The sequence below is a fragment of the Alexandromys fortis genome, unplaced genomic scaffold (assembly GCF_014885135.2).
Source record: "Alexandromys fortis isolate MF-2015 unplaced genomic scaffold, M_Fortis_MF-2015_v1.1 scaffold_3, whole genome shotgun sequence".
NCBI classification, from domain to species: Eukaryota; Metazoa; Chordata; class Mammalia; order Rodentia; family Cricetidae; genus Alexandromys; species Alexandromys fortis.
Genome location: NW_026067909.1, coordinates 25766281 through 25778571, shown reverse-complemented (window position 1 = coordinate 25778571; position 12291 = coordinate 25766281). Strand labels below are relative to the sequence as shown.

The following is a 12291-nucleotide window of genomic DNA, read 5'->3' as shown; positions in this document are numbered from 1 at the left end:
AAAAACTTCTCACTGCTCTATGTTTCCACTGAAAACTATAATTATCTTTGTTTCCTTAGGTAAGTGAGCCAATGTTTATGGTTCCTGCAGGAGCAGAGCACAAATATTTCTTATCATGTACCACACTGAATATTCCAAGTAATCTTTCTCTTATTCTTTCATTCTCTTCCTCCTTCCCAATTTCTGTGCTTCTCTCTCCCTCTTTATTTTCTTTCTTAATATCAACATCTACTCCATGATTTGAGTTATCTGTTACCGAGAGGCACAATGACATCACTGTTATCTTAAACAAATCTGTTTGCAAATTCATAATTTGGAAACCTGAATCTTATTGCATTAGACAGGATGGAGAAGAGTGGAGCTTCCCAAGCCCAGGGAGTTGGCAGAATCGCAAAGTCATGTGGGATTTTATTGGAAGAATAATTTTAGTCATGGTCATTTTCATGGATAATTCTAAAACCTGGTCCTGTGCCATCTCCACTGTCTAGCAAGGCTGATTACGACCATAATTACCAACTGAACACTGAAATACAATCAGACACAGGAAAGAAAATAAAAACACATTCTGTGCTGAACATTTTTAAAGTATACAATAGTTTTGGCATAGAACCCTGATGTTTAATTTACAATTAATTTCAACTCCCTTTGTAATAATAGAGCTTATTTATACTTAACATATCATGATATACCTCTAAATCTTAGTAACTTCCCAGATCTAATTCAGTCTGTGCAGTGGGTTTGAGTTCCTGTGAATGGACATGACTATACAGTCCAGAGGGACAATAATAACCATTCTTCCCCCCATCACCAACACCAGCACACACTCGCTGTGGTTCTAGAATGCTCTTCTCCAATTTCTCTTTTAGACTCTCATCTTCACGACAAGAGCACATCAGAATTCAATCTTCTGAGAGAGTCCTGTGTGTTGCCAGACTCTAACGGTTCTCTGAAGACTGGGGTTGCTGTCCGCATACAGAGGCCTCAGAAGAGCATCTTAGATTCCTCCTGCTGGGGCATCCTTTCCCTACACAGGATTCTGCCTACTTCCCTCATGCCACATGGATTCTGGGATGACAGACACAGATGATTCTCATCTAAGCACACAGACTTTCCAGCTCAGAGAAGCTACCAGAATATGGAGCTAAACAGACAGGGAACAAGCAAATGGTTCAGAGAACCAAAGAGTTGGAGATACTTGGGGATTATCTGTGCTGTCCATCTTTTAGAGAGGTGTGCAAAAACAGTGCAAGGAACCTTCCTTAGATAAATGCCCTTATTTGTTATCAAATGAACTCTTCCTTGGTAGCTTTGAGACTGAGTAACGGGGCTCTGCTTGTATCCCTCTTGAGCTCCAGGAATCAGATGGCCATGCAGATTTTAAGGGAGGTCACCAAATGCGGTGAACAATCACACAGCTGTGTCTGCCAGAGCAGACTCACCCATTCTGTGTGCTCACCACGTGTCCTGAAAGTGTTTGTTCTTTTGACCATCAGTAGAAGTTCCTTCAGGAGAAAGTACCCTGTTAACGGACTGACATCCAGAGTCTCAGCCCCATGAGTTACCGTGAATCAGGGATGGTGAGAGAGGCTCACATGCCTGGGGGCTGAGTGTAGGCTCAAAAAATCTGAGGCAAGGAAGCCTGCCCCCTGGCAGAGAAATAATTTCTAGTCTCTTTGCCCTGATGGGTTAAGAGGCTAGCTAGCAAGACAACTTAACCATTTATCTTCCAGAACATCTCCTTCATTTATTTTTTTAAACAATCAACGCATATTATTGGATAAGATCTCAATAGTCACTAAAATTTAATAACCACATAGCATATATGGTATAATGTAATATATGTTATTGTATAAGCCATTTTTCCTCACTAAGAACAATTGCCTGACAGAAGCAATCCAAAGAAAAAAATGATTTATTTTGGCTCATTGTTCAGTGACTATTTTTATAATGGTGGGGAAGGCATGGCTGCCTAAGGATCCATCCATGGAGGCCAGAGGTTATGGCCTGGCTTGTTGATATTTTGGTGGCTCAGGGCCAGCCTAGCTGGAAGCAGGACTCTCCTGTAACCACCAAGCCCCACCTATATGACTAGATGCCAACGAATAAGGCCCTGTATATAAAAGATTCCAAACAGCACCATCAGCTGTGTTCAAGGGTTCAGACCCGGGTAGGTAGAGGACAGTCCACATTTAAGCAGTAACCACAGTGGAGTTGATTTTAGTAAATCTTTATGGCTCTGAACTTTTATCATCTAGTGGGACAGGAGTGAGTGTCCGTTTCTTAGACACTGATGTCTAGAATTCAAACCTTAGAGCGAGCAGGCAAAGTCTGGGGAATCTTCTGTTTTTATGTCCGCTTCATCTCAACAGTTTTAACAATGGTAAGAGCACTGCCTGAAACTGTCAGACATGGAAAGAAATTGGGCTTCCCTGACTGCAACAAACGGGGGACATCGAGGAGGCATTCCCTCAAGCATCCCCACAGCGTGGTTTTCACTGGCTTGAATATTCTGCAAGTGAAGCATTGATGTATAGAACACACCATGGGCCAGACGAGCAGCGTGTGAGAGAAACCCATGCATGTCTTACATGCAGAGCACTGCCCGTCAAGGAAAAGTAGCTCCGCTCCTGCCACCCTGCCTCTGACGGGGTAGCTGCTAGACACTGAGCTGCTGGCTGGCTCACCCCACGGAAAGTTGAACTCGGCATTAAAATCCTACCAAAGAGCGGTAGTCTGCACCAGACGCACCTTTTGAATATCAAGGCAATGACAAAGTCCGGGTTCACCTTAATTCTCCAGTCACACTCCTTCCCAGGAGGGTACGGCTGTGGGTAGTTAGGGGATAAAATCACTCCTGCCGGGCCCGTCAGATTCCCACCGCAAGCCGCTGTCACAGAACAAAGTCACAGGGGGGGACAGTTAGAGCAGAGATCCAGAATGCTGAACACAGGCAAGTAATTCTTTCTAAAAAGGAACAACTGTCCGCATGGATATCTAAAACAGTTCACCCCCAAATGTTAGGACAAGTTATTAAAGCCCACAAAATCTGTACCATTTCCTTGTGATCCTTGAGGATTTTAGACTATATATACTTCTTCCTGTTTTTAGAGAGAATTCTTAAACATTCATCCATCTATCTATCTATCTATCTACCTACCTACCTACCTACCTACCTACCTACCTACCTACCTACCTACCTATCCATCTACTTTTCAGGCAGGTTCTATAGCCCAGGCTGTCCTGGAACTCACACTGTAGGTCAGGGTGGCCTTGAAACCATGGTGATCCTCATGCCTCTCACGTGTAAGGATTACAGGTGTGAGCCTACACCCCCAGCTATGCTTCACATGATTATAAATGGCAAATAAAATGTCTTTTAATTACTTAAATTTTATTCTAATAAATTGAACAGTCTGCTTAACCCTCACACCCTCTACACATGCACGCATGTACTTATACTCAAAATTTGATATAAAACCCTTCTTGAATGTTAGTTTGATCCCAATGATGTTGCCGCCACTGCTCATTGGTTTACATGAGTCAGGGAACCCTCTAGAACACAGGCTTTTGGTGACATAATGATCAACCCGCCCAACTTTCTTAGCGTCTAACTTCCAGGACAGTTCATCATAAGCACTCAAGGACCAACTGTTTGATGAGTAGTTACATCACAGTTTAAGGCCACACAGTTTGGGGCTGGGATTCTCTCCCCACTGGATCAAAACAACAAAGCAAACACTGATTATTTATAGGATATTTAGGGAAGGCTCATGATGAGGAATGAGTTGCAACCCTTGCTCCTAGAGAGAGGGCATGATCACAGCGCTTTGATATTACTGTTAAAACTCTGTATGGCAAGGATCGAGTGAGCCTCGCAGCCACTAGCTGTGACTTGCCTGCGTTCACATATACTCCAGGTGGCTATTGACCACATGGCTTAGCATTGCGATCAGGTGGGATAATTTTGGTTCCTAGAATCTGAAGATATTTAGTACTGTTCTAAGTATTAAATACAATTTCTGTTAGATCTTTACCACATGGGCATTGTTCAAACACTGCAGTTATGTGAGGTCACGTATTTAGGGTGCTGATGTGTCAGAGATTCCATGGTTCTTTGGGCAAATTCTGGGGCTTGTGACCAAGTTGTTTCAAAATATCATTTTAATTAAATTACAGCATTCCTCTTAAATTATATACATTTCATATCATTGACAATATAAATAAATATGCATATTTGCGAATAAATAACTAATAAAATACCTTAATTGGTCATCCCTTTCCCCCCTTTACAAATAAAGATTTGCTTCAAATAAATAAGATTAAAGAGGGTGGAAGAAAGTAGTCCACAGTTTTCAGTCATGATTAGGTCATTAAGCTATTAAGTAATGGTTAAGTCACTGATCATTCCTGAAAATCCAATTTTGCAAAACATGAAATACAATGAAATCATCGGGTTTCACAATAAACTCAGTTTGACCAATGCCACTCTGAATACCATGAGAGTGCACTCAAGTTACACGAGACGTGTGACAGATGATGAAGGCCTGTATCTGTTGGCATGAAGTCATCATCATGTGGTCCCTGTGTTGCCCTCATTGAAAGCTGTTCCCACATCACCCATCATGACGGATGCTTACAGCGTCTGGGATAAGAAGTAGACCCGAGAGGGCTGCCATGCTGATATAGCAGTGTGGAGCTAGAGGTGCCTGAAAGCCAGGCAGATTCTAATTCTACCGAGGACTTGGGGGAGGAACTGGGACAGATTTGGGGCACTGTCACAGAGGGCTGCTCAGAGTGTGACTCAAATATTGACTTGTCGGAAACACAGGGGAATCAGGTCCTTCCTGCTGGTCCCCGGAGCTCCACCAAATGAAGCTGTTAAGCTGTGTGGTGTTAAGTAGCACCATCCTTTCTGGTTCTGGAATCCTTCATCTGCGCTTCATTAGGCTTTAATTAGAGAGCTCATAAAACCTTTTCGCCGGAATTCGAGTTCAGAAGATGTAGTTCAGAGGCTCTAGCAGCTCTGCCTGGACTTTGGGTCCACAAAAGCATGCTCAGACCCATCTGTGTCACAAGCCTATTCGCACAGGTCAGCTCCCACTCAGCTCATGCGCAACCCCTCTAACGAGACAGCCAGCATTCCTGCACACAACCCTGAAGCGTTCACACCATCCAGGGAGTCTTTAACCAGTCATCCTGCCCTGCGGGTCGGGGCCATCTCTGGTCATCAAATCATGTGTGCAGATAGAAGATAAATGGACGCTTTTTAGAGCACTGTAGAATTTGGACCCCAAGAAAAAAAAAAGACTAAACAAAGTGAAACTTGAGGGCTTTGAGGGACAGAGCACACTATTCTGATTATAAAAATTCAGCGTGCTCTAGTTTGGAGACCCCAGCCTGAAGACCAGGCTATATTGCTGAAGAGAAGGCTCATGGGTAAGGCACACAGTGTACAAGGATGAGGAGCCAAATTTACTCTTCCAGGATCCGTGGATAAAGCTGATCATAGCCATAACCAAGTTAACACCAGAGATGGTGTGGGAGGGTGGGCATGGGTGGATTTCAGGGTATTGCTATCCAGTTTGTCTAGTCAAACTGATGAATTCCAGTTTGAACTCAGAGAGACTCTGTCTCAGAAACTAAGATGGTTAAAGAAGATACCTGATACTGATTTCTGGGCTCCACATGTACACACATGCAACAGTGAGCACAACCACATATTCACGTGTATTCCCACACCCTTCACATAACACACATATATGTATGTTTACACACACAACACACAAGCATATACATGTAACACCCAACACACACAAATACAAAACCATGCAAAGACAAACACAGAGATGCACATATAACATACAGACACAGACAGACAGACAGACAGACAGACGGACACACACACACACACACACACACCACAGCTAAACTATAAAAGTCCAAAAGAGACATTACATTTTTCAAGGGGCTTTCAGAAAGAAAAAGAAGAGAGATAATAATGCAGATGTTGAGGAAATTATCAGCAAAGCCTGGAAAATGCATGTTAGATGTGTCATGGGGAGCTGGTGGCATGTCAGGGGAGCGTGAAGCAAAAAGGAGCTGGTACACACAAAGGGGGCAGAGCACACTGATGGTGGGGGAAATGAATAGAATGGTAGCTGGCCAGTCTGCAAAAAACAACACAAAACCACCTACCCGCAACAAACAAACAAAAAACAAATCACCCAACCAGCAATCAAGTGGAAAGATAAGGTTCAGACCCATGTCTAATGTAGAATGTGAATTAAAACAAGAATAATGTATCACTTTCTGTCCACACACTAAGGTTAAGAACCCTCCTAAATTGCAATTTTCTGATTAGGGCAAGTAAGCAAACATGGCTAATGACAAGCAAAGTTGCTGTAAAGATACTTTTGGGGGGTCTTGTGTCTTAGAGAGATACGTCTGAAGAAAGACACCAGTGCTCTCCAATCACAGACGCTTTACAGAGGCTGCTCTATTATGGATGACTCATAAAACGAACTTCATTGTGCCTTTGTACAGAAAAGATGGGTGCAGCACTATTAGACGGCACTGATGAAAGAACAGACAGTGTCCCTGATCAGAAGAGTGAGCTGTGCTCAGATACCCCACATCACTAAGAAAAACAAAAGAGCACCCAAAACACCTTGTACGGCTACGTTAGTGTTCACCAGGACATGTTTATAGTCACTTTAAAGCAGCATCTATACATATGCTTATGAATTTTATTGATGTATGTTTATGTTAATAGCAAATGCTTCCAGTTAAAAAGACATCTCTTTTCACTTCTTGCTTTGTTATAGCTTATAAAGCACTCGCAATGAACGTGTATTATCTCCAAATGAGAAAAAAAGTTTTAAAAAATGTTGCCTGCTGAGTAAAGGATTTAGATGGGAGCTTGTTCACAGTCAGCTGAGGCATCTCCGGAAATACGCTGCAGGGGACACAACCCTCACTTCTGACAAGTGAAATTCACAGTGCAATGACATCTGTCTTTCTGTCACAGAACATCTATCCGGGTAACCTGGCCCAGTCCCTCAAACGCCTGACTATTCAGTTGTCGCAAAGGATTTCCACTTGCCCTTGGAAGGGCTGCTCAGACCCAGAAGGACAACAAGGGCTTTGTGCTGAGCTGTGGGTTTTTGAGCTCTTGCTTAGGTAACTGAGAGATGGCTTTGTCAAAGGTACGGAGAATCAAGGAGTAGTCAAATTTTACAATTACCCCTTGAACACAGAAAGGATAAATTGTCTTTAGGAGATTAACTTAGAATTCCTTTTTAATGCTTCCCTTTGTGAGATTAAAGGTATAAAATGGAAGAAAATTAAATCATTCAGACAACATAGGCAAACATGTACAGTACATATGTATACATAACAATGCATAACAAATATAAAAAACACATGGACACATAAAAATCAGGCACAGAATATGTATCCAACACACACAGGTGCACACAAAATACACATACAACTCACATAAAGGACATGTACATACAACATAGATACACACGTCCACAACCGCTGATAAGAGGCAGAAGGAGAAGCCCCACTTTCAGGAACCTTCACAAAATAAAAAGAAAGAAGTTTACAACGATAGATGCATATATTCTATTTTGAAAAATATTCCAAGTGTCAGGAGTCAGCTATTAACAGGGCAGGCAATGAAAGACCGACCATGCTTAAAGGCAAGGAAGATGAAGGCACAGAGATGCCTACGAGACAGGGACGGTGTTCCTCTAAGCCAGGTGCTGATGAACGGAACTCTCCAATCTCACCTGTCTTCAAGGCCAGGAGAGCGTCCCTCGCTTCCCTGACACAGCCTTTTGTCACAGATCAATTTAATTTTTACACCTTCAAGCAGAAGATCTAGAAGTACCAAGTAAGCTAAATAGTTCATTAAAAATATAAAGTTTAGTTAAATATCATTTTGGAACTATGACTGAATGCTTTAAATAGATATTTTATGTTAAAATATTTAACAGAATGAAGGGCAATTTACATATAATTCCTATTTTAATATGAGAATCTATTTCCCTAAGATCATATTTGTGAAAGATCATCTTAGACATCTAATAAGACCTTAGATGTTTATTAAGACCATAGCTGCCAAAGCCATTTATTACTACATTAATAAGTTGGACAGAGAGTTTTAATTAGTGTTGCACACAATTTTATTCTCTATTTTCATTTTCCCCAAAGGCAATATAATTTCTACTTTTCAGGATATTATAGAAAAACATACTTCTGAAAAGAGAAGGAGCTTTGCAGTAGTAGGTTTTGCTTGAATGTGTGCTTTATATTAAAAAAATGAGGCCAGCAGTGGTGGGCTTATAAATTTTGAGCCACGTAATATTTTAAGTCGCACAGGCTTGGTTGATATATATTTACATAAGAACTCTTAAGGACAAGAAATGTTAGATAAATGTCAATTACTGTACATTAAGGAAATCACACCCTTTAGTTCATCTAATAAAATAAAGGATTGCAATAAAATTTCAGCATTGTCTCAGAGAGCCTGAGGCCATTTAAGAAGCTCCTGAAACGTCCTCCTGAAGAAACAATCATTAGCAGGCCGATCCAAAAGGTAGGCTACATTCATTTCCAAGCCTGTCAGTTCCATTTCCCCGGGCCCAGTACCTATGCACGAAGGGGGGTCTGGCTGCCAGAAGAAGCGGCTGTTTAGCTGCACACAGGTGATTTTGGCTTGTCCTTGGAGCTGGTATCCAGGGTCACACTGGAAGGTGATGGTATCTCCAGGTTCCCGGCTGTCACCATAGCGGGTACCATTCTGGGGCATTCCAGGGTCATTGCAGGTGGACGCGATGGATGCTGTATAAGAACAAACAACAGCTGGTCAGGTGATGGAGAACCAGGTGTCCACACATGCTAGGGTGGTTGCTGTCTCTAGGGCGAGATGCTCAGCATTGGTATAGTGCCCCAAATGTTTTCCTGGAGCATAAGAAAAGGGGTCTTGTTGGGGGAGGACTCAAGGGCATGCACTTTTTTTTTCCAAGCTCACGTTGAATAAATCCTAGCAAAATCTTATTGAAATTTAGCCACTTATGAAATTCTCAATATCACCTTTACCATATTATACTTAGTATACATTATCCACACATTCCCTTCTAATCTGCCATTTAACAATAATTAATAATGTCACATATCACAAGTTAAATAATTTAATGGAAGACCTATAATCTCAACCTGGGGAAAAACTCAATTGGAAGGTTGCCCTGATGTGACCCCTCCCAGTGACTGCAGAGTGGGCCAGATGTCAATCTTATCAGAGGCACTATGGGTCCACAGGCTACTGTCCAGGAAAGATGATCAACGATACTTTCCTATTTTTATTTTTTGTAAAACCTGAATCATGAAAGCGAAAAGAAAAGGAGGATGGGCAGATGGTTCAGTGGTCACAGTGCTGGCTGTCCAAGCATGAATACTTACTTCTGATGTCAAAACCAAAGTAGGTAGTGGCACTCAGATGCACACTGGTGCTGGGGAGGTAGAGACAGGAGAATGCTTACTGGCCACCCAGTCTAGGCAAAACGGTAGTGTTCAGTGGAAGGCCTGAACTTAGTTATCAAAAACTTAGTTATCCATTACTAAATGGTCAGCCCTGAAAACATTCATATAAACAACATTAAACAGAATGAGCAGGTTATACTCATATATAACTCATATAGGAGAAGGAGGAGGAAGAAAGGGAGGAGAGGGAAATGACGACGTAAAAGGATTTCAACAGGTTGTTTGCAGGTTGTGCTGCACAGGCCTAGTGGTTGCGGAGACACCAGGCAGGGTGGCATGTTCCTGCAAGCTAGAAGTCACTGAAGCACACTCCTGCAATCATGACACATGGGCAGCTGCATTCCTACCCACCCAGGCAGGAAAGATGCCTAGGAACCCAGAACGCACGCAGGGGTCTGTACTCTATCACCCCAAACTCACACAGGTGTCTGTACTCTATCACCCCATGGAACTTGACAGGTCCTACTTTAGCAACCATGTGCTCTTACAATTAGATGATACACACAAAGACCCAACGCTTAAAGTTTCTCCTCTTCTTGAGCCCTTCCTTTTCTTGCTTCTACCTACAACAACAGAAAGTTACTATTGATATGAGGAGCTGGGATGAGGTGACATCTCCGTTCAGGACACAGGGGGAATAAGGAAAAGGGATGCACACCTGCCCTTCCCATCCTGCAATGCCAAGGTTGTGGAGTTGATGGGCAACCTTTGCGTCTGACGAATGAATTCTGTAATACTTTTTTGTATATACGTATATCTATATATAGTGTGTTATATTCAGTAATACATGAGTGTGATATCTATTATTTATTTGTGGCTAGTTAAATCAATTCACTTCAACAAAAAAATAGAAAATACAACTTAAAAGGGGAGTGGAGCTGGGGAGTGTAACTGAGTTGGTAGAGTATTGCCTAGCATGCATAAAGCCGTGTGTTCCATCCTCAACACCTCATAAATCCAAAACGACAGCATATGCCTGCAATCCCAGCATTCTGAAGGTAAAGAGTAGAGGACCAAAAAAGTCCATGGTTGTCCATGGTTACATGATGAGTTTGAGGTCATGAGGTTACCCCGAGATACAAGAGATCCTGTCTCAAATATATAAAAATAAAAACAAAACAACCAAACAGCAACACTAACAACTGTATGGCTGAATGGTTTCTAAGCTGATGGAGGAGCACGGGTGAACAGGAGACAGAAGATTGAGTGTCACTGAGGAGACACAGACCAGAGCCCTGAGACACAGGGGGCTGCGGAGCGCTAGTGCCAACATCAAGGACCGCACGATGAGTCGGGGCTGTGTCAGATGCCAGGCCTGCTCAGTGGGATGCAATTAGAGCGTAATGATCTCACACACTGATTTTCACTAACTACTCCGTGGGAACAAGGCTAATAACCAAGTTATTAGATAAGGCGGGGGAAGAGGCCATAGGAGAACTGGCCCCCTTGCTGGTCCTGCTTCTTCTTAGAGTCAGGGGAGGGAAGAAGCGAGCTCTCTTACCCCCTCACTACCATTCGCTCACAGGGTTTCATTGCATATTGAATCACAGACTCCTGTGTATCTCCAGCATGCCAAAAGCAGCGTAGCGAAACTGCTCCTGCCGTTACACACATACCAACGGGATCACTGTGCAGCTGGGACCACCGTCCCCAGCCCTCGCCTACACTCCGGTAATGACTTTCCTGAATGCCTTTCTACAGTTCCTTGCTTTCCTGGTTGATCACCATGAATTTCTGCCTTCCAGTACTAAGTGCCCAGAAGGCTCAATGCTGTATGCTGGTGGAAATCCCGCACACAGGTTCACACCAACTCCACTGGAACCTTTTCTCTCTCGTTTCTCGTTGTTATACTCCTGAGCTTCATATGTGAGCATGATGCTTCGTCTCTTGGTTAGGGTTTTATTGCTGTGAGAAGACACCATGACCATGGCAACTGTTAAAAAATAAAACATTCTGTTAGGGCTGGCTTACAGTTTCAGAGGTCTAGTCCATTATCATCATGGTGAGAAGTATGGCGGCATGCAGATGTGGTGCTAGGGAGGGAGCTGAGAGTTCTCCACCGTAATCAGTTTGAGAAATAGTGGGGTGACATGAGGGTGATAAGAGCAGTGGTTCTCAACCTGGGGTTGGCGACCCCTTTGGGTGCTGAACGACCCTTTCACAGGGTCACCTAAGGCCTTCAGAAAAACAGCGGTCACCTAAGATCATCAGAAAAATTATAATTCATAGTACTAACAAAATTACAGTGATGAAGTAGAAACAAAAATAATTCTATGGTTGGGGTCAGCACAACATAAGGAGCTGTATTAAAGGCTTGCAGAATTAGCAAGGTTGAGAATCACTGGGTTACAGGGACAGGACATGGGAGGGATTTGAAAGAGGGAAAGAAAGGGAAAATGTCATATATTTTAAATAAGAATTTTTTAAAAATCTAAATACAGAAGTAACCATTTGCTTTGGCATCTGGAAGAGGGAAACATGCTGTTTATCCTAATTCTCTTACTCTAAATGATTTCTGGATCAGTTTTCTGATTTCATCTTACCCCCAAAAGTTAACTAACATTCATTACTAGAACATCATTGGGACTAAATCAAAAATATTATTGCTGAGATGATCAGATAAATTAAAGTTACTTAAAGTTAAAATATAGTAAAAATTACAAACCAGACAAAGATTATAACCAAAATTACATTATATTATAGGTTACTATTATAATATACAAGGCATGCTGTGGGTCACAG

At 42.4% G+C, this 12291-nt stretch overlaps 1 protein-coding gene across 1 annotated transcript in view; it reads right to left on the bottom strand.

The window, feature by feature from the left end:
- The window catches only part of Csmd1 (CUB and Sushi multiple domains 1), a 1119426-nt gene that overhangs the window by 167544 nt on the left and 939591 nt on the right, over positions 1–12291 (bottom strand). Inside the window, exons 28-29 of the mRNA XM_050136505.1 lie at positions 8659–8850; positions 2749–2887 (exon numbers count right to left, since the gene is read on the bottom strand). Of these exons, the coding sequence (XP_049992462.1) occupies positions 2749–2887; positions 8659–8850 (331 nt within the window). The remainder of the gene's footprint in view (positions 1–2748; positions 2888–8658; positions 8851–12291) is intronic.